At 36.6% G+C, this 24104-nt stretch overlaps 1 protein-coding gene across 1 annotated transcript; it reads right to left on the reverse strand.

Annotated features, from left to right (window-relative positions):
* Positions 1-436: 436 nt before the first annotated feature.
* On the reverse strand, positions 437-15161 carry LOC306847155 (uncharacterized protein). The gene is made up of 11 exons (XM_079380956.1): positions 15107-15161; positions 9196-9291; positions 4893-5025; positions 4747-4806; positions 4462-4551; positions 3264-3374; positions 2944-3164; positions 2360-2465; positions 1524-1607; positions 1346-1437; positions 437-1168 (listed from the first exon to the last, which is right to left on the reverse strand). The coding sequence occupies exons 3-11, from the start codon at positions 4923-4925 to the stop codon at positions 1096-1098; spliced, it is 870 nt and encodes a 289-aa protein (XP_079237082.1). The 5' UTR covers positions 4926-5025; positions 9196-9291; positions 15107-15161; the 3' UTR covers positions 437-1095.
* Positions 15162-24104: the final 8943 nt, after the last annotated feature.

The raw sequence follows: 24104 nt of genomic DNA on the forward strand, positions 1-24104 counted from the left end.
TAATTTTCACAGCCTTCTTTGATCATATTTACCAAGGGTACCAACAATTCTGACCACGTGTGTAACTGTGATGGTCTACAAAAAAACAAGCTTTAAAACACTTTTTCTCTTACTTCTGAAAATGAGATCATTTACTGTGAAATACGTTTTGTCTTTGGTACATCACCAGTGTAAGCTTCATGGTGAAAACGTCTACATCACTCGACAACATAGTCCGGAGTTGCAATAAAAGTTTATCTTGACATTATCTTGTGGTTATTTTGGGATAAAAACAGTAGGGGGCATTTTCCCCCCACTCTACCCTATGTTGTAGGGAAAACTGGGGACAATTATAATGCACTAAATGTCTTCAATTGATAAATAAATAAAAATAAATAAATCTGGCATTTACCAGAATCTGTTATACCAGTTATATAAGAAAAAGTAACATCGTCTTGCACATATTGGGAGCAATCTTAAATACTTTTTATTGATTAGCCCTTAAGATAAATACATATACCAGGTAAAATACAATACCACAGAAATGTGCATAGCACTACAATTCCATCTACAGCAACACATTTTTCACATTTAATAAGAGATGGATGGAAAGGTAGAGTTGAGCACAAAATACAGTAATAGAAAAACAATTGTTCTTCAAAACACAATACAATTACAGTTCCCAAAGGGAATAGACAGCTTTGCAAGGTACAGTGAATTCAGAAACGTATATTAGAGTATATGCAGATACACAGATACATAAGGATGCATTTTAATATATATATATATATTTCTATACATGCCAAAGCAGACATACTGACAGAACTGTAGGAAATATGAATATCACCACTTACATCTACTAGTATTAATAAAGTTGCTTAAGGCATAAAAATGCAGTGTATGATCTGCAAATTTAATATACAGTACATGTGACATTTAAATTATTGTCCTATATACAAAGCACTGTATATATAAAAAAAGAAACCTCAAGTGCTACTCGTGCTAAACAGAGAGATGTTGCATAAATGTTGAGAGAAGTAATGCTTGTTACTTCTTCTACAACGTGTCTGTCACTCAATTACTCTCTTTCTGCCATCAGTTGCCTTCATCTGTTGCTCAGGACTTGATCTCGACCACTTTAATGAATGGCATAGACTTGTTTCCAGGGCTTGATGGTGTCAGAGGTTTGCTATAATACAAAATGGTAGATACTTATAATAAACAAATATCTTGTCCAGAATGTTTTCATGCTTTTGCAAAATTTCTCATACTTGGTGCTTTTGGAGCTTGATAGACATGGTCAAAAACAACATGGTTTTCTATAAATGAGGAGATATAATAAGTATATATTATAAGAAAGAAATACCTATAGACAACTTTGGACCCCGTGTCTGAGTTATATGGATTAGACACTTGATTGCCCAAATAAAACTCCATCCGGTCATGAAACTCTCTATTCTGCAGGACACATTTGATTTGTTACAGTCACACGGTGAAAAGCAGAAAAGAATAAAGCAGCTCTTTGGAGTAACTCAGACACTGACCTCAGCTTCGAGGAAAGCCACCCTCTCTTCGAGGTCGCCGATCAGCCGGTCTCTTTGCTCCATTATGGTTCTTGAGTTTTGCACCTGTTAACATATTTTGACATATGAATTAATAAATGCAAGCGCTTATCACCCTCAAACCGATTTTAAGGTTTGAAATAAAGTTGAAATAAAATTTGAACAACCAACAGAAAAATAAAAGCTGGATATCTGAAGCATAATGCTTTGCTTGCATTTGTGATTTCAGTGTTCATGGATGAAGCCATTAAGTGTAACATGAGATCTAAAGCAACAGGGAAATGATGGCATCTTTTATTTATGACTGAGGTTGAATTTCACTTCTCATCTCTGAGCAAACACTCTATATAATGCACAACCTGTTTGTTTTTGACTCTCAAATATTCTCAATCTTCCTGATGTTTCATTTTGATTTTACCATGTCCTCTCTCCTTTTTTTGTTCTAAGCATACTTCATAAAGTCAGCATTGGTATTTCATCTATCTATCTCTATCTGTAAATATTTAAAAATACGTATATACATACAATTAAATTTAATAATATTTAATAATTTAAAAATAATAAATTTTTTCAAAGTTAAAATTTAAAAAATTTTATTGTAATAAAAAAGCATTACAATATTAAAATCGCATACAAATATATTATATACATTTATATATACAGCATTTTTCATGATCCAATCATGTCCCGCCCTACATTTTTTATCGAGTATAAATAAAAATCATCACATTGCATATATAAAATGGTTTGCAAATGTCATTTAATGATTTGTCTTGATTGGGTGTTTCTCCAAATATCCTGAGCGCAGTAATTATTACCTGTTCAATCATGTTCCTGACTTTCCTTTGTTGACTTTTGAGCATGTCATCTAAGTTGTGGTTCTTATCCTTCAGAGTTGCCAGCTCCTTTTTCAGTTGTTCAGACCTGCAGTACAGAAAACCTGTATGTTACACATGTACACACTCACAAATGACACTGGACACAGAAACAAATGCATTAGCAACATAGAGGGTGAGTCTACTTCTAACGTACAAGAATGAGTCAAAGTCGAATTCCATGTGAGAGGCGTGACATTGAAAGATGAGTTTCTATGGCAGCACAATGCACATTAATAGAGTTGTAATTAGGCCCACTTACTAAATTGCAGGTGGAATATATTTCAAGTAGTCAAGGAAACATTAAACATTAAAGCAATGCATTATGTACAGCTTACTAAATTGCAGGTGGAAAATATTTCAAGTAGTCAAGGAAACATTAAACATTAAAGCAATGCATTATGTACAGCTTACTAAATTGCAGGTGGAAAATATTTAACGTAGCCAAGGAAACATATACATATGAGAACAATGCAGTATGTATAAAAGAACGGTAGCAATTTGGGTCAGCAAAAAAGAGGCCTGACCTGTCCTCACTATCTGTTTTCTTCAGTCCTCGCAGTTTCTCAAGTTCAGCCTCACTAGCAGCCAATTTTTCTCGTAGTGTAGCATTTTCCAGCTCCAAACCACGCATAAGCTTCTGCACCTCATCCACTTTTTTGCCCTGTTCCTCCACCTTGGTTTCTGCCTTCTGAACGCGAGAGTTATGCTCCTCTAGAAACCGCCGCTGATATTCAATGTTTTCTGCCTAATAAAAGTAAAAAAAAATAAGGTGCTCAGTTTAGAAAAGACACATATCATCACAATTATATTCATTTTCCTGGTATTTTTTTAATACGTTTCTGACCTGTAGTCTCTCTTTATCCTCTTGGTGTCTCCTCTCCATCTCTTGTAGACGAGAGTACAGATGCTTAGTGACTTCTCTCAAGGCTAAAGTGTTTTCATCCTCCTCCTGGCCCTGTACAAACATAAGAAAACATGTTAAAATTGCTCCAATATTTAATATATTTCTTTTGCATTTCTAACCTTAAAAAACTGACCGTGCTATTACAGCAAAAAGCATGGTAATATGTAATTTTTTCATCATAATTTAGAACAAATTCTCTTTTAATATATTTGTTATATGGTAATATTTTTTATATAGTATATTCTTTAATTTTTTTACTCTAGCTCGTAGAATTTTTTTTATTATTGTTATTAAAAAAAATTAAAATATACTGTGTGCAAATGGGAGGTGCTGTAGATGTGTAGTTATATTTATTCAGTATATTTCACATATTCTTTTAGCATATTCTTTATATAATTGCTACATTTTTAAAAACTATGTAATAGATTTATAAAAATCTTTTCATATTATTTAAAAGGTGTTCAAATCTGGATCTGGGACAATGGTAAAATAAAATTTTATTTACTCAAAAGCATTTTAAAAGAAGCAAAAACAATGATGTGGTTTAAATGCGGGAGGCGCTGCAGGTGTGTAGTTGAAGGCATAATGACGGCTTGTTTACTGAGCAGCCACAAGTTTGGCAATTGCTGCTCCCAAGGGCATCATGTCATGGGTGTGACTTTTCACAGGCAGAAGCAAAAGGTTAATGTGCATACGCTCCCAGATCTCAGCACTTTGCCCCGAAAACAAGAACGAACAAAACTGTGGTAATGTTTTCTGGCCAAATATTTTACCAGTGAACGTCATTGTATCTCATTAAAGAGGCTAAACTGTATCTGCTACTTTGTGTCCATTAACGTCATTATTAGGGAGTCTGTACAAGAGAACAGGACTCCCCTTTTCAAACAGAGGTCGAAATTCATTTTAGGTCGAAAGGTTTTTGTGATTGAATGATAAATACTCTTAATGGAGGAATACTCACAATACAGCATTCAATTCCATCCGAAACAGGTGATACAGTGAGTGGACTGAATGCTTTTGCTCTCTTTCTATGGGAGTGTCTCTGTTTGTTTGTGAGTAGCCTATACATCCTTGCTATTTAGGCATGTGTTTATAATAGCACAAACGAACAATCTTTGTATAATAACAAATAGTTTACCGAATGTTTAGAATGAGAGCCGTTCACTAATCCATTGGAGCCATTGGCTTTGCTGACAAGTACGTCAACTTTAAAGCCATTGGATGGAATCTAGGGCACAAGATAGATCATTTACATATGAGACAGCTTAGAGACGCAATTTAAACATATGTAAAGCATTCCAAACTGATGGGAAAAATCCAACCAACTGAGGAAATAACTAATACCTACTTAAAAAATGAATAGTGTGTATAATATAATATGCTGATTTTGTGAAATTCATCTGAACAGGTGACAATATAGTACCTTATTATTGTTTTGCCTGGCTGCCATTTGCTCTCTCAAAGTCTTCAGACAGTATCTCACCTGACGACAAACACAACACAGACTATAAACTCAGACAAATCACACACATTGTTCATGGTTAAGGAGTTGGAGGTAAAAACACTGACCTCTTGCACCTGTGCAACCTCATCAGTCAACATCTTGACGCGATTCTGCTTTCTCTCTTAGCAGTCGTCTACAAAAGTTGATCCTCTGCTCTGTATTGTGTCCGGTGTGGATTTGGTACTTCACATACAATAGCTGCTAAAACAAATAAAGGGCTCATATTAACATTCATTTGTAAACTGTAGCTCTGTGTAAAGACCTGCTTTCTAAACCCAGGGAGTCTGGTGAGGTTTTAAAGGACTTAGTTGAGTAGTCGGCAATTATTCGTTGTTTTTGAACCAACCAATGTTATTTCTAACAAATCTCAAATGCATTGCGTACAACACCATTCTGTGGTAGAAATGATGATGTAAATGGCATTAAGAAAAAACCTTTCTATATGTTTCACTATTCTTTAATTCCTGCCTTCTAAAATAATAAATGTGAACATTATCATTTGTGTTGCTATGTCTAATATCATATCTACCATTTTATAAATCCTATAATAAAAAAAAAAATTCTATAATATTTATTTAAAGCTGCAGTCTGTAACTTTTTTTTGGGGGGGGGGGGGGGGGGGGGGGGGTTAAAAATGATCCGAAATCAATATTTGAGAAAGTACATAACCAGCCAGTGTTCAAAACTATTGCCTTACTTTAGCCCAATTCACAACGGTTAGCCTATAATAATGTTTTCTAACTGGTGGTACTGGTAGGTTTTCGCTGGAAATTCAAGCATGCCGCAGCGTCATTACATCACGTCTATAAACATAAAGAAGTTGTCCCGGCTACTAGGCTATCGCATGTGAGGATCCTGCAGATCATTTAGCCTTTTCTCACAGCAGCTGGAATAATTAAATGTATCATTTTGATGGCGGATTGTAATCAAGAAAGGATTATGTGTTTATGAAACACATGTGAATGAAATTAAATTATATTCCAGTTTTAAATGTGCTTCTGATTACAGATAGCCTGGGATTACAGATTAAGATTTGCATTTGAAAGAAAACCAGTTCGAAGGTAGCATTGCTTGCTTTTTCGATTAGATGAATTTCTTAATATGAAATTCGAATGGCATGACAATTAGATTAGACTGTACAGAAATTGAAATCTACACGTTAATACACACTATACTCAAGAAGATAATTCCGTAAGTAGCTGCAATTCCAGGTTTTCAAATAGAGATGGCGATAAAGAGGCAAAATTTACAGACTGCAGCTTTAAATAACTATATTGAAATATATAATAATTTTTTATACATTGCATAATTAAAAAAAAATATATACAGTTGGAAATGCTGCACAATAAATGTTTTGTTTACACTTGATATTTACCTTGAATTGTTTTCTTCATACAACCAAATACACACCACCATTCAAGTTTGGGGTATAAGATTTTTTTGAAAGAATTCTCTTCAGCTAACCAAGTCTGTATTTAATTGAGTAAAATCCAGTAAAAACACTAATATTGTGAAATATAACTACAATTTAAAATGGCTCCTTTTTTATAAATATACACACACACACACACACACATACAGTATCTCACAGAAGTGAGTACACCCCACATTTTTGTAAATATTTTATTATATCTTTTCATGTGACAACACTGAAGAAATGACACTTTGCTACAATGTAAAGTAGTGAGTATACAGCTTATATAACAGTGTAAATTTGCTGTCCCCTCAAAATAACTCAACACACAGCCATTAATGTCTAAACCGCTGGCCACAAAAGTGAGTACACCCCTAAGTGAAAATGTCCAAATTGGGCCCATTTAGCCATTTTCTCTCCCCGGTGTCATGTGACTCGTTAGTGTTACAAGGTCTCAGGTGTGAATGGGGAGCAGGTGTGTTAATTTTGGTGTTATGATCTCACTCTCTCATACTGGTAACTGGAAGTTCAACATGGCACCTCATGGCAAAGAACTCTCGGAGGATCCGAAAAAAAAAGAATTGTTGCTCTACATAAAGATGGCGTAGGCTATAAGATAATTGCCAACACCCTGAAACTGAGCTGCAGCACGGTGGCCAAGACCATACAGCGGTTTAACAGGACAGGTTCTACTCAGAACAGGTCTCGCCATGGTCGACCAAAGAAGTTGAGTGCACGTGCGCCGCATCATATCCAGAGGTTGTGTTTGGGAAATAGACGTATGAGTGCTGCCAGCATTGCTGCAGAGGTTGAAGGGGTGGGGGGGGGGGTCAGCCTGTCAGTGCTCAGACCATACGCCGCACACTGCATCAAATTGTTCTGCATGGCTGTCGTCCCAGAAGGAAGCTCTTATAAAGATGATGCACAAGAAAGCCCACAAACAGTTTGCTGAAGACAAGCAGACTAAGGATATGGATTACTGGAACCATGTCCTGTGGTCTGATGAGATCAAGATAAACTTATTTGGTACAGATGGTGTCAAGCGTGTGCGGCGGCAACCAGGTGAGGAGTACAAAGACAAGTGTGTCTTGCCTACAGTCAAACATGATGGTGGGAGTGTCATGGTCTGGGGCTGCATGAGTGCTGCCAGCACTGGGGAGCTACAGTTCATTGAGGGAACCATGAATGCCAACATGTACTGTGACATACTGAAGCAGAGACTGGGCCGCAGGGCAGTATTCCAACATGATAACGACCCCAAACACACCTTCAAGACGACCACTGCCTTGCTAAAGAAGCTGAGGGTAAAGGTGATGGACTGGCCAAGCATGTCTCCAGACCTAAACCCTATTGAGCATCTGTGGGGCATCCTCAAACAGAAGGTGGAGGAGCGCAAGGTCTCTAACATCCACTAGCTCTGTGATGTCGTCATGGAGGAGTGGAAGAGGACTCCAGTGGTAACCTGTGACGCTCTGGTGAACTCTATGCCCAAGAGGGTTAAGGCAGTGCTGGAAAATAATGGTGGCCACACAAAATATTGACACTTTGGGCCCAATTTGGATATTTTCACTTAGGGATGTATTCACTTTTGTGGCTAGCGGTTTAGACATTAATGGCTGTGTGTTGAGTTATTTTGAGGGGACAGCAAATTTACACTGTTATATAAGCTGTAAACTCACTACTTTACATTGTAGCAAAGTGTCATTTCTTCAGTGTGTATATATATGTAATTTATTCCTGTGATGCTGAATTAAATAATTCTAATTTGATTCAAGAAACATTTCTCATTATTTGTAATGTTAAAAACAGTTGTGCCGCTTAAAGGGGTCATATGACATTGCTAAAAAGAACACTATTTTGTGTATTTGGTGTAATGCAATGTGTTTATGTGGTTTAAAGTTCAAAAAACACATTTTCCACATATTGTACATTATTGTTGCTCCTCTATGGCCCGCTTTTCTGAAAGGAGTTGATTTTTACAAAGCTCATCGTTCTGAGAAGCGAGGCGTGCTCTGATTGGCCCGCTATCCAGAGCGTTGTGATTGGCTGAATACCTCAAGCGTGTGACGGAAATGTTACAAGCCAGCATCTCCTGCCAGGTTCAAGAAATAGTCCTATGTAAATTGCGCTGCACACACTCAAATATTTCAGTTGTACTGCTCTGGAACAGTGTTGTAAATACAACTTAACCACTGATTTCTAGTTGTGTCCTCATTTGGAAGCCCAAACAAAGTAGTTTTGCTTTCACAACGAAACACAGCGTCTCCACGACATGGCGCTGGCGGCAGCAACAATTCTACAGCGAGAATAAAAATCACGCCCCCTTTCATGGTGTAAACATTTGGACGGTGTTATGAAAATCTCCCCACATCGTGAAGTAGACATGTGGGGGCGTGTTTGAATGAGCCGTTTTAGGGGGGCGTGGATGAGTCTTAACTTTTATAAAGAATATCTCTTTGGTTTTGAGACTTTAGTCTTTGCAACTTCAGGGATCTTATCTATGCATGAGCAGCTTGCAACACTCCAAAGAGAAAGGAAAACTGGAAATAGCAATAGAAAATAGAATATTTTATCTTAATATCTTTCAGTTTAAAAGTTGAAAAGAACAATTTGAAAAAAATCTTTTTGCATGCTTCCTGAATAAAAATATGAAAAATATGTCTTAAGAGCCCTCTTTTTTGTAATGTTGTAAGATTAAATATTAAATATTGTAATGGATAAAGATTAAATATGATAGATTTAAAAAATAATATTTTAATTACAGATTTTCATAGTTCCATAGTCAATAAGATCTATACATTAAAGGCATCTGAAAATTTGAAGAAAATTGGTTTAAATGTGGAGAGTTTAATGGGACCTACATATAAACAAAAGAAAAAACTCTTCAATAATTTATCTGGATATACAAGTGCCTTTATATACATTTGTTTGTATATGGAAGAAAAAGTGTATACCAGTAAGATTTTCTACGAAGTCTCAGCAATCCAATTCTGTAGTTGTGCAGCGACTCCAGTGATCTTTCTGTTTGTGCAGTGACTGCTGCAATATTTCTAAGTGGAAAAAAGGAAAAAAGAATGAGGGTGTGAAGAACAGATCATTAGAGAAAAAGAGATTAGGAGGGAGACAAGTTTCCAAAAGAACAAACCGGCAATTAGATAAAATAAAAGCCCAATTATATTTATGTAATCTTGACAGCAAACAGTCCCATGTAATGACCATAATGGAACCATATGTACACCTTTATTTCTATGGCAGCCCAAAATCCTACTTTAAGGCTATGAGACATTGTGAAAATGAAAGATGAAGAAGTGAAAGCTCAAAAAAAAAAAAAAAAAGAAACAATGGAGGAAAAACATCATATTACGTAATTGAGTACTTAATCCGGCAATCTTTTCCGTGCTAAATAGCTTTCTGATACCCTGTCTTAATATGCAGACAAGTATGAGTACGGTATTAGTAGGCTGATTTCCCAGAAAGAGCGTAAACGCTGAGATGCTATTGAAAACATTGACATGTTTTTGTCTGAGCATCACAACCAGCACTAAACATCGACAATGTCTCAACCAATGACACTAGTTTTGGGACAAGACTATCCGTTTGTCAACCAATGGTAGACAGAGGGAGTGTTTGGGAAACCTGCATGGAAAGAGTCGTTATTTTTGAAAAGCTCAATACATATCAAACTGTCTCCCTTTCAAAATGTCAAAATTGATTTATGAGTCATGACAAAGCATTTACAATCACAAACAAAGGTTATTGATGTATTTAATCTGTGGTTTAATACAAATAAACTTGTTTCTGCAGACAATCAAGTAACATCTGTTCTGTACAGTCGAGAGGAAGTGATTACATCTAAGCGAGTCAACAAGTCCACGCAGGAGAACAAGAGAAGAGAGGGGTATGATCCTCTGGGATGTGACCACAGACAACAGAAAGAGATAATCAAAAGTGAGATCACTTGCGCAGACTGCTGATTCACTCCACTTCCAGCTACACCAGATACCAGCGAAGGGTGGAGGCATGCTGGAAAACGTCTTTGTAAACAGATGGCAAGCCTTGTATGGTAGTCAGTTCTGAAAGAAGGTGTAGTGGCTGTGTGTGGCTTTACCAGGTTAGTATGAGCTGTCTCTGTGAATTTTATGATCCAAGAGATAAGAACAACTTTTTGAGGATTGGCGTCTAAGTGTAATGCTTACTTTAGTGTGTCATCACCGTCTGGGTCACACACAGCATGAATGGAATAATAACACACTAAAGGTCAACTAAATTATCTGCTGACCATGTTAATAAAAGCCACAACTGATACAGTGACTTGCTTTTAAATGCTGTAATGCTGTTGTGGATGTGAATTATACTGTATAATATAGCTATTAAATGCATATTACCAATTAAAATTCATTAAAATTGACAGTAAAGTCATTTATAGTGTTACTAAGGTTATATTTTTCAACTGTTCTTTTGAATCAAAATATGATTAAATGTTTTTTTTTTTCAGGATTTTTTTGATTAATCACAAAAATATTAAGCTGCACATTGGTAATAATAAGAAATGTTTCTTGAGCAGCAAATCAGTACTATATTAGAATGATTTCTGAAGGATCATGTGACACTGAAGACTGGAGTAATTATTCAGTTTAGCATCACAAGGAATAAAATTAAACAAAAAATTTAAAATTTATTTTAAATGGTAATAATAGCAGTTTTTGCTACATTTTTGATCAAATATATACTGCCTTGACTAGCAAAAACTACCTTTTTCAATAACATTAACATTTTTTATCGACTTTTGAACATGTTTATTTCTGATATACATTTTCAGTTTTAAAAAAATACTAAATACAATTATTTTATTGAATTTAATATAAATGTGCCAACTTGCCAGATATGTTGCTGCTCTAGATTAAAATAATGTTATATATAAAATAAAAAGCAAAAAATATATTTACTGTGAATAAAAAACAAACTCTTTGTTTGTTCCTATGTTAAAGACTCTGAAATGGAAAAGGAATGGAAAAGAGGTTCAAACTTTACAAGGGGCAATTGCTTGGGGGGGGGGGGGGGTGAATATGTTTTTATATTTATTTTTTTTACATTTATTAACAATAAGTGATTCTTTTAATTTTACTTTGATTTCTAAGGACAATTAAATGGTTATAAAAGAAAAAGCATGGCCCACTGCAAAACAGTATCCCATGCAATTTAACATAACTTACTACTATAACTTAGTGACGACGTATGGCTAGTCTTGCAGGTTGCCATTTTTTTCTTTTATTATCAATTAACTTATTTTGACCATGCACCTGCCTCAAATTTACAGGACTTTCATTCCTATGATATGTAAATCTGTCTGTATTCATCTGCTTTGTGCTTCTGTAATTCTTTGTGTGCCCACATGAAAAGCAGAACACATGTGCATATACGCACAAAAGCTTTAGAAGTTGCACTGAAAAATCATCAGCCCTGTCATGTTTTATCCCCGCAGGCAAAGTGAAGGGGATGTGTGCAAGATCAGAGAAAGAACAACAGCCTCGGGATGAATCTGCAAACTGACACGCACGGCACAAAAATACTCAGTACAGCAGTTTTGAAAAAGAACACTTCAAACGTGACAGAAAAACATGCAGTGACAATGAACAGAAAAAGAAAAAGTTTTAACTGAGCGCTGCCACTCCCCATGCACCTCACAAACAAGTTTTTGAGTGCACACACCCTTTCATTAACTTGTACGTCTGTCATGCATCACTTTGCATTTGCTGTCATAATTGATTCTGAATCTGGTTAATAGTTTGTAGCCTAATGGTTTATTCTTGGCGCTATTAGATCGCTGGCCCAGTCCTTTGATACAAAGTTACCCTCAAGGCAAGACACGAGCATGCACTTACAAAAAAACACATTCAATTCTGCCTTTGACGTCAGGCTTTTATGAATAAGGAAGAAATGGTCTTCACATGAAGACATACCAAGCTCCTATATGCATATATAAGTAATTTTAGGCATTTGAACAGGAATTGCTACAATGCTGCTGAATTGACCCGTATCTCTACATTCACTAACAACTAAATCACATAACAGCTGCTCTAAATAGTGAAGAGAACAGCATGAACTTTCAAACAGACTCTTTGTATTAATCCAACCTGCAGGCTTCATTCCACAGCCTATACGGTAGCCTCCACGGCATTAAATCAGTCCAGAGGTGTCCCATTACATAAACCAGGACACGAAGGCGAGAAATGTGGGAGAAAGCCCTGCAGTTTGCTTTGGAAAACCCGATATGCCAAAAGCACGGACAAGTTCTGACCAGGCTGAGCTATAATTAAGCTTGTTTACTGTAAATGTATGGACACCTAAAGTGATAAAGAACTATAAACAACTTATGTGAACTCAAGGTCAAGTATGCATGCATTCAAAATATTCAATAAATATTCAATAATGTATGTTTGTCTGAAACTTATGAACACTGCAAAGAATTGAAGCGATCAAATACAAAGCCACTTTATTATTTTTTTCAGACTTTTCATCTGTTCTGTGTGTGCGCCAATTATTATGTCTTGTGTGTTGCTTCAAGTTCTGATCCTGTGGAATTTGCTAGAGGGGTACATGCACTTGCTGTTCATTTTTGTACAAGCATGTCTGGCACATCTGCTTGAGCGAGTTAACAGTTAACAGACCACAAATAGACGGATGGTACCAAAAACTGTGGGTTCCAAAAAATCTGGGAATCTAAACAAAAAAAACAAACAAACAAACAGTATTTTGAGAAAAAAAAGTTATGTAAAAGTGAAAAAAGGATTCTGCACAAATTCTAGATTTCTCTAATTAAATTTGTGACATTGGGAACAAACCAAATACTACGACATTCTAAAATGCATGATAATTTTGCATACTTGATTTTTCACTCAAATTGTGACACTTAATTAATTTGTAATTATTTATTTTTTTCATTAGAAAAATGCAAAATGAAAGTCCTTTGGAGCCCCACTGTATAAAGTTAATTGAGGATTCATAAGTGAACAGAAGTGGCAGGAATAATTAAAGTTTTAACTTCCAAATTTCACCTAGTAAATATGTACTGACACACACACATAAATTGCAGTTTACAGAAGGTGCTTGATGCACATCCATATAAAGTAAAAATCAGCGATATCTGCTGATCTCAGTGGAAGCCCAGCAGCAATCTTCTAATTAATACAGTCAGCCTGATAAAATCTGTACTTATGCGTCATTTCATGCTAATATGCAGCCTCTTATCATGCAATGTTATTAAGCTCTATTATGCAAAAACCTGTTCAGTCTTTGTTCAGTCGGAATGCCGGTGTATTACTGTAGGTTCCTCAATCTTCCTCATGTTGCGCAACTTTATTGTTTGTAATGAAAAACTCGTTTAAAACTGACATGAATCCAAAACAAACAAAAGCTGATCGTTTAAGTGGAAATAAAGATAGTGTCAATTTTCCTTGGAGGTTTCCGTCAATGCATGCATGTGGCTAACAAGTACGGTTTTGTGTAGGAAAATCCTTTTTATGATTTACATATTCCCAAAGTATCAAAGGTTTCACGCATCAGTATGAAGAAAAGAAGCTACAAAAATGCAAATCAAAATGGTCAAGGTTACAAAATGAAGCTTTTTTTTTTCATACTATAATACTCACAACAAAGCCTCAAAAGCTTGTAACATCATGAGGGTGAGTAAATGATGAATTGGAATTGTTTTTTTTTGATGAAATATCTCTTCACGCATTCTGAACCATTCTATCCACCTGCTACACTTCACTTGAATAGCACCCTAAATGTCTTGGCCTCGTGCCCTTAACAGAAGCCTGCAAAACTTCCACATATGTGATATATTAATATAAAGAGACAGATTCTTCTTGCATGTGAATTTGTATTGACAAAGGCAACTGCTAGATTTCACACACACATATCTCATTCTGAAAGGCCTTCTGACAAACATCGACAAGACATAAAAAGTGTTCAAATGTATAGGTGAGGTTATACCTCAGTAATCCTTTTTTATCAAAAGAAATGACCTCATCTTGCTCCCAAGAGCCACTGTGCCAAGACATGATCTAAACTCAATGAGTCAGCAAAGTACATGAATTAGATAATACTGGTCAGAATGGGTCAAATTTGAAGTTCAAAACAGTTCATTCTGTTATCGTTTGGAAATGAAGCATTCATTCTGGTGCTCTTGACAACAACCTGCAGTATTTGCTAGAAGCATATCTGCTTGTGAAATTCAAATTGTTTGAAATATTTTTGCATACAGGCTACACGGACTTAAACCTTTAAGCAAATATTTGATTATATAATCATGAATTGCTATATTACAGTAAAACTCGATGTGTTCGAAATGGTTGCCATTAAGATTTTATATTTCCACAGTTTTCAGCGGAGTGAGATATGAAATTACACCAATGCCAGCTAATGAGCATAAAGAGAGATAAACTAATGAGTCAGCTTGTTCCATTTTCCACACAGAGGAAATGAGCCAACATAGATGGTATCTGATATGATAGCCTATATATAATCATATAAACTATTATCACCAAACCATGTCACATGGTCAGTCATAAAGTTTCAGTACTTAGTTGGCCATTTAAAAATCACACAAACATAATTATTGAACGTAGCCTAAAATATATACACTAAACACATGTTAAGAATCACTTAAAATAAAGCCAAATGCAAGCAGTGTTTAAACTAATCTCAAGAATGAAAAGTAACAAACAACGGAATTTCCCAAATGAATAAGAAAGTAATAAATCTTAATATTTAAGCTAATTAAATTCTTTTAAATATATGTAGTTTATCATAAATACCGGTCAACAAAAGACATAAATACGAACAAAATGCGTTCCAGCTTACCTTGCTGAAAATACATACAGACTCTGTGCTCTGTGTTTGCTGCATGAGTTGTTCTGGTGACTCATTTAATGAGAAGGCTGGGTTTTGCCATAGAAGGCAGTGGTCGAGCCCTGATCCTCCCTCAGCCTTCGCTTTCCCTCAGCGCCCCCTACAGGACTGATGCAGCACGTGCACCATGCTAACTGCAAATGCTTCATTATAAAACAACTTTTTTTCTCGAAATAAATTAAAGTATCAAAACAATTAAAAACAGTAATGCACATAATTAATACAAGGTTACTCTTAAGTAGCTAATTAATTTAGTCATTTCCTCAATAGTAAAGACTTCGTAAACAGAAATGAATTGTACTTTCACATTAACACGATGACATGAGCAGATTAATAAAAAAACTCATCTGAAAAGTGAAAAGCGAAAGCATTTCAACGATCTACATAGGCAGAACTGTACATGATACAAATACTTTATACTTTATTGCTTTCCGTATTGAAATAGTTTTATATGTAGATCTAAGTGACTGGCGCCTTTAAGCTTCGAAACATTTCAAGATTCTGAAGGTTCGCAGCTGTGGTTCATTTTTAATGAATGAATTCAATAAATTGAAATATGCATGCGTCTATAATACAAAAGGAGAATGATATTTATTGCTTAATTGGACTAGTTTGCCAAACCCTGCCTAACATTATAAAACACGAATTTTACAGAACTTTTAATATGTAAAGTTATTTGCAGAATACATTTAATAGATTACACATTCATGAAAACTTTGCAATTGCTTTGTAAAAGGTGTCAGTATGCATTTTTGGGCTGCATTTACAAAGTTTTGACCAGCAATCGCCGCAGGATTCGGACCCATCGAAACAGTGAATCATTTTATGAAGCCAATGGTTCAATTGATTCAGAGATTCTTAAAGCTCGTTCCTGGAACGTTGAGAAAGAAAGCAACGTTCTGCGTGAATGCTAGGTTATGGAACAGAGTTCTGTGACAGGATCTAGGGCAAGCATTAAATATTAATGCAGTGTTTTTGACCCTTGAGGAGTGTGGGATTACTTTACTTTTAAGGTGAAATGGATTACTTTGAAAGGAATGTATCTGTATGTTTGCTTGTTCAAACGGAGCAGAACACACACAATGTAAGCTTGATTCTGTCTTCGTGTTTTGTTTTGTTGAGCAAACTACCAGCACAGCATCACATTAATAACACTACTTGATTGCTTTATCCTAAAATCAGTATCATGGCAGATCATTTGCATGCTTCAGTAGTTTTAAAAGAACAGTGTCAGTTGCATAACAGCGATGAGCTGAGTGAAGACTCTTGGCAAAAGAGACTGTGAGGTCTAAATGTAGCCTATGTGGTTTGCAGATTTCTGTTGAAGTGGTACATTTTTAAAATATAATTTCAAAACTATAACAGTACATTAAATGTTCTTTGTTGGCCATGTGGGACAGCATGATGTTTTTTTAAAGAAATTAATATTTGTATTCAGCAAGGATGCATTAAACTGATCAAAAGTGACAGATACATTTGTAATGTTATGCTACTCTTTAGAATTCTCAATTCATCAAAGTATCCTGGAAAACGTATCACAATTTCCACCAAAATATGAAGAGCAGCACAACTGTTTTCAATATTGATAATAATAATAAGTTTCTTGGGCACCAAATTAGCATATTATAATTATTTCTGAAGGATTATGCGACACTGGGGACTGGAAAATTTAGCCATCACATGAAAAATTTTTTTTTTTTAAATCAATCAAAACATGAAACTAAATTAAAATGTAAATAAATGTAACCTTGGTGAGTTAACTTCTTTCAAAAACATTAAAAAATGTTACCAACTCCAGAACCTTTGAATTGTAGTTTATGTATGTAAACTCATTCATGTGTGTAATTTTCACTTTTGTTAGTTTTATTCAATCCTCTGTCATCCATGTTAATACAAATGTGTAATCAAGTGAACATAACTGATGAGTTGATTGAATTAAATAATGTATCATGCTTTTAATATTTTGAATTGTTTTTAGCTTATTTTTTTGTTTTCATTTAAATGTTTAGTATTGACATGCTGTTGTATGCATTTGTCAATTTGATTTAATTTCTTTATTTTCTTAAATGTGTGTGTATATAGTATTTACAGAGTTTTGACTTTTAGTTTTAGTTACTTTTTCTTATTTGTAAGTTGCTTTGGATAAAAGTGTCTGCTAAATGACTAAAAGTAAAAGTAAAAGTAAAAAAGTAATTGTGATTATTCTGCCAGTATACTGCTGGTGAGTGTAACAAAAACTGATCAGTATCATATAGGATGTGCCTTTGAACACAACATAGATGAGTTTCAATGGATAACATGTAAAAGACAGTCATCCTGGTTTATCCCTGCAAAACTATGGGCCAGAGGACACTTGAGGAGACCTGCTGCACAAACCAGCAGCTACAACTTCATACAACTTGTATAGAAACAAGTATGTAAAACTTGAGTAATCCAGCTCAGCTAACGTGTGAGTGAACTTAACCATTTCAGCTACTCTTACAGTGCAACAAAATGTTTAATTCCGTTTGGTTTAATTCAGTTGTGGACTGTGGTTCTACATGTTTGAAACTGGTTTTCTTCATCTAACAGTAGATGGGATTCATCACTAATACTGGCAAGGAATGCAGGTCAATAACAAGGAATTTTGTTTGCATCATTTACATCTACTTTGGAAGCATAATATTACAAAATCATATTACTAGAAATGCATTTAATATGAACCACACTCTCTCAAAAAAAAAAAAAAAAGCTGGCAAACCCTACAAAAGCCGAAAGGTAGCTACATATTAATACTTTAAAAAACACATATTAGACTACATATCAGTACCTTTTGAAAGGGTACAGCCCCAGTGACAGTTTGTAGCCTGCCTTGTTTATGAAAGTTTACCTGTGTATTTAAGCCCTTTTCCCTTCTTTTTAACAGATTTTTGGACTTTGTGTTTTGTGTGGTTTGAGTTGGTGCTTATTGAGGGACTTTATCAAGAAATGACATCTTCTTAAAAAACAGAAAAGAAAGAAAATTCCTTTTAGGAACATTTTCAGTCAACAACATACCTTCATGCAATATTCAGAGGCTTTCTGGTTGTTGCAGGTTTTACGAGCCAGCAGATGGCGCTGTTGTCGACACTGAGAGACAGGGAGGTGGAAGACTCACGAGGCTTCATTTAACGGGATGCACTTTTTTCCCATATGTTCACATGTATTTATATTCTCATGTTCATGTTCTAATGTTTATCTGTTTATCTCTGATAGTGTAATAATAAAAAAAAAGAAAAAAAAAATAATGAAAAAAAAAAAAAGGGATGCACTTTTTTCCAGGGGATTCAGAACAGCGTAATCGAAACTGCGTCATCAGGCAGGCGTGGCCTATTTGAGGATCTGCATAGGTCACCGATCATGCGCAGTTGGGGAAAAGCCATTTACTTCAGATACCTGTCCTGATCGCAGGTGTTTCGTGTCAAATACCATTTATATTATCAGAATCAGCTTTATTGGCCTATTGTGCGCAAACACACAAGGAATTTGTTGTGGTTTTTAAGAAGCTCTTGGTACATACATACATATCTGACATGAGAACAGAAACATTTAAATAAGACTTAATAATAATAATGTATAAGAATCTGGAACAGAAGATTTGTGAAGATTTATGTACAGATTTGTGCCTCATTTACTCTATATATACAGCTGTTTAGAAAAATATGCTTATATATTTACAAAGTACTAGGGAGAGAGTCAATAATTAGAGATGGGGAATTAATTACAGGACACAGGTAATAATTCCAGTGTTAGTTGTTTAGGCTGGAGATGGCATGGGGGAAAAACTGTTTTTATGCCTAGATGTTCTAGTGCACAGAGATCTGTAGCGTCTGCCTGAGGGGAGAAGCGCAAACAGGTTGTGTCCAGGGTGAGAAGGGTCTGTGATGATGTTACCTGCCCGTTTCTTCACTCTGGAGTAGTTCAAGTCTTGAAGGCTGGGCAGGTGGACACCAATTATCCTTTCTGCTGACTTAACAGTCCGCTGCAGTCTTCTTCTGGGTAGTGATGACCTAATGGATAGAGAGTTGGACTTGTAACCTGAAGGTCGTGGGTTCGAGTCTCAGGTCCGGCAGGGATTGTAGGTGGGGGAGTGAATAACCAACACTCTCTCCACCCTCAATACCACGACTGAGGTGAGACCCTTGAGCAAGGCACCGAACCCCCAACTGCTCCCCAGGCACCGGTGTATGTTCACTACTGTGTGTGCACTTGGATGGGTTAAATGCAGAGCACAAATTCCGAGTCACCATACTTGGCCGCATACCACTTCCCTTTCCCCTTATATCTGATTTGTTGGCTGACCCAAACCATAGAGTAATAGAAGAGCACAGGACCGACTCAATAACAGCAGAGTAAAACTGTGTCATGTGCGCCTGTGGCAGGTTGAACTTTTTCAGTTGACAAAGGAACTGAATGAGAGTCAATGTGATTGTCCCACTTCAGGTCCTGGGAGATGGTGGCGCCCAGGAACCTGAATGACCCCACTGCAGTCACAGTGCTCTTCATGATGGTGAGTGGGGGGAGAGCGGGGGGTTTCTCCTGAAGTCCACGATCATCTCCACAGTTTTGAGTGTGTTGAGCTCCAGGTTGTTAAGACTGCACCAGATAGCCAGCTCCTTAACCTCCTGTCTGTATGCAGACTCGTCACCATCCTGGATGAGGCCGATGACTGTAGTGTCATCTGCAAACTTCAGAAGTTTGACAGAGGGGTCTTTAGATGTGCAGTCGTTTGTGTAGAGGGAGAAGAGCAGTGGGGAGAGAACGCAGCCCTGAGGAGCTCCAGTGCTGATGGTGCAGGTGTTGGATGTGAGTTTTCCCAGCCTCACTAGCTGCTGCCTGCCTGTCAGGAAGCTGGTGATCCACTGACAGACGGAGGTGGGGACGGAGAGCTGTGTCAGTTTATTCTGAAGGGTGTCCGGGATGATGGAGCTGAAGTCCACAAACAGTATCCTTGCATAAGTCCCTGGTTTGTCCAGATGTTGGAGGATGAAGTGCAGTCCCATGTTGACTGCATCATCCACAGACCTGTTTGCTCAGTAAGCAAACTGCAGGGGGTCCAGCAAGGGTCCAGTAAAGTCCTTCAGGTGGGCCAACACTAGCCTCTCAAATGACTTCATCACCACAGACGTTAAAGCAACAGGTCTGTAGTCATTAAGTCCTGTGATTTTTGGTTTCTTGGGTACAGGGATGATGGTGGAGCGTTTGAAGCAGGAGGGGACTTCACACAGCTCCAGTGATCTGTTGAAGATCAATGTGAAGATGGATGATAGCTGGACAGCACAGACTTTGAGGCAGGCTGGAGAGACACCGTCTGGGCCTTTGGCTTTCCTTATCTTCTGTTTCCTGAAGACTTTGCTTACATCTTCTTAACAGATCTCGATTACAGGCTGAGAAACAGTAGGGGGGAGGGAGGGGGAAGGTGTTGATGGCTGTGTTGTGAGACGGCCAGAGTGGGTGTGGGGTGTCAGACTAGACTTTTGCATTTCAAATCTACAATAAAACTTGTTCAAGTCTTCAGCCAGTTGTTGATTGGCCTCTGTGCTGCAGGAAGGGGTCTTGTATCTGGTGATGGCTTTCAAGCCTTTCCACACTGATGTAGGGTCGTTACTTGAAAGCTGTTTTTTTAGCTTTTCAGAGTAGTTTTTCTTTGCTACTCTTATATCTCTATTCAGTGTGTATTTGGCCTGCTTGTACAAGGCTTTGTTCCCACTCTTGTGAGCATCCTCTTTGGCCTGGCGAAGCTGTTTGAGTTTTGTACTGAACCAAGGTTTGTCGTTGTTAAAGCCTCTTGTTTTCCCCCGACGACTCAGTGATGAGGTCTGCTCTGAACAGCTGGAATCCGTCTAGATGTAGCGTGCTGTCCGGGATAGATCCGTTCAGCCAGGTTTCCGTGAAACAAAGCGCAGAAGAGTTTAAAAAGTCCTTTTTTGTGCGGGTGAGGAGTTGTAGTTCGTCTGATTTATTTGCAAGGGAGCGGAGATTTGCTAGGTGAATACTCGACAGTATATACTGTATATAACAGTTATATACAGAAACTTGAGATACCTGTCCTGATCACAGGTGTTTCGTGTCAAATACCTTTTATATTATATACAGTAACTTCAGATACCTGTCCTGATCGCAGGTGTTTCGTCTACACAATCTTTTTTATTCTTTATATTTACTCAGTATAATTATGGAAATATATATATATATATATATATATATATATATATATGTATATAAACACCAATTAATACATTCAGATTGGGTCAGTACTAAAATTACTCATGGTTTATTATAGTAAAAGTGTGGTAGCCATGTTTTTATTTTTTTTACCGGATTTATTACCACTGTATACGTTAACCAGTTTTACTACAAATAACACGTTTAAACTAGGTTAGTTTACCACAACCATTATTATTTTGTGGTTACCATGGAAGTACAAAAACCCTGTGTTTTTGTTTATTGTTGTTGTTGTAAAACCATGGTTAATTTTCGTAAGGAGAAAATTGTTACTTAACATTACAGTAAAATGTAATCACGCTATTGACGGTTACTGCACGTTTTACATTTCTTCTGGTTGTTTGTTTTCGAAAATCGTTTAAATGTAAGGTTATAAAACATAAACAATAACCTGTATGATGTTTTGTTCTTCATTATCCATCGTAGGTATGCTTTTCATTATTCATCTGAGCTGATCCTGGGATTGGAAATGCAGAAGAGCGTCTCGCTGCAGCCTACAAGATCCAGATCCAACTCCTCCCACCTTACACATACCTAAACCTACTCGTCTCCACCCCCTGATCCCTAAACCCACCCCATCTCCACCCCTAAACGTACCAATCTCCACCCCCTAGATGTGGATGCCATGCCCCCCTGGATCTTGTGGACTGCAGCGAGCCCTACTTGGGAATGCCTACGCAAAAAAAAATAAAACAGCATTCTGCGCATGATCAGTGACCTTTTTTGGAAAGGGGGCATTTCCCCAACACCTCCAGAAACGCCCATTTTACGTTGTGGTAATGAAACCCCTGGAATTTAGTGAATCCCTTCATGGAACCCCTCTCCCCCTAAAATCATCTATATGTTATTAAATATGTCCGATAACATTTATTCTAATGCATCACCTCAGCACCTGTCCATAAATGAAAAAGCAGACGTTACATGATAAAGTTACAAAATTACATTATGAAACAATTTTTTACAATCAGATAAAAATGACATTAGTGCATACTGGATATCTGAATATGAATACATCTGGGTGTCCACAGATATCCTGAAGGCACTCACTCCTCCAACTGGGTGCACTGAGGGAGAGAAATACATCATGGACCAGGCCTGTTTTATCTGGCACAGCACTTCTTTACAGTAAATAGCGTGATTTTTCATAGTTCAGTCAGAGTGGGTTAATTCTCAGCATGGTTGCAATTCTTGGCCCTTGCTGGATGTGCAATTTTGTGGCACTAAGACAACTGGTCTGACGGTCTGTTGCCATTAAATGGAAAACATCTGTGGCACTTGTCAAGAGTCTAACAAGAGGACATATTTGTAATACTTGTGTACATGTCATTTGAAGGAAAATGTAGATAAAGCGTTCTGGGAAAGAGAGCAATTACATTAACCAGAAAACATGAAAACAATGCATAGAAATGTTTCCATAGTTCAGATTTCCATTTGCTTTGTCAAATAGGGAAAGCAGCACATAAGTCATGAATGAACACTGCATCTTTTCAAAACTGTTCTCAATAGAAATAGAGGTGATAGAAATGAGTGTAGAAAGCTTATTCATGTGCTTTGATACAGTTTTATTGGCATGCTATCACATATTAAGTGAGCCAATTACACTGTCCAGACAGTTTTATTCAGGATTTCTGTTCGTAAAAGATTAAGTATTTTCTCAGATGAATTATATATGTGATGGCATCACTAATTACAGAGAAGTACTTCTTTTTCTCCAGTCTGGATTCTGTACTTTCTATTAGTTCTGAAATTATGATTCTCATTTATGTTGTACTTTTTTCTTGTTTGAGAAGGAATAGCATATAGGATGTTTTCAGGTATTGAATAGATCAATATTGTGTACATAAGAATTTCAATATAGGGCAGAGTGAGGGAAAATGCCCCCCTACTGTTTTTCCTAAAATGACTACAAGATATATTTTTATTGTAACAATGTACTACGTTGACAAGAGTGATGTAGAAGTTTTCACCATGAAGCTTACACTGTTTTTGTTTTGTAGAACATCACAGTTATATATGATATGAGAACAGTAGGGACTGTAGGAGTATGTGTTATTTAAAAAATATATAATTATATTTTCAGAATGACAGAATTGTTTTCTCAAACATAGTCTGTGAGGTAAACCGCCCCCCAGGGGGCAATAGGCAATTACTGTAGTTCATAATGATTATATTCTTTTTTTAATTTTAAGCTAAAGCGGCCTGTACTCTGATTTTTTTCTGTAAAGGTTTAAAGCAAATTGCTTTGTTAGACTGGGGGGCATTTTACTCCACCCATGGATAACTTTTCTGAACACATTTAACTTTTGTTTCACAGAAAAAAACTTGCACAATACTTAAGGGGGGCGTTTTCCCCCACTCTACCCTACATTTAAAATTCCTATATTATGCAAGCACTACCTAACGCTGTATCTGTGTTAAATCATCTTTAGTCAATTTCTTTTTAATTATACTGACACATCAGGATGTTTTGGGCAGGTCATATCTAGCACAGATGCCGAATTAAACAAATACAGACATTTTTACTTTAACAGTGTGTTCTCACTGCCAAAAAAATTCTTGCATCAGCTGAAAACATTCTTTTGCCACTGGTTTTGTTCATGTTTTGATTTATGTTAATCTTATACCTCTTCCTAATGCCTAACATTCAAAAGGTTTCCAGTAACCATAAACCAGTCCAACCAGTGCCCATGACCCTAAACCCCCACAC

The sequence above is a fragment of the Barbus barbus genome (assembly GCF_936440315.1).
Source record: "Barbus barbus genome assembly, chromosome: 27".
Taxonomy (NCBI): Eukaryota; Metazoa; Chordata; class Actinopteri; order Cypriniformes; family Cyprinidae; genus Barbus; species Barbus barbus.

What these genes read in the sequence shown, in the direction of transcription:
- LOC306847155 (XM_079380956.1), bottom strand. Translation starts at nt 4,925, where the DNA reads ATGTTGACTGATGAGGTTGCACAGGTGCAAGAG. An exon ending in AAAACAGATAGTGAGGACAG is followed by an intron (nt 2,466 to 2,943) that starts GTCAGGCCTCTT and finishes TCTGTACTGCAG; the next exon opens with GTCTGAACAACTGAAAAAGG. An exon ending in TCAGGAACATGATTGAACAG is followed by an intron (nt 1,608 to 2,359) that starts GTAATAATTACT and finishes ATATGTTAACAG; the next exon opens with GTGCAAAACTCAAGAACCAT.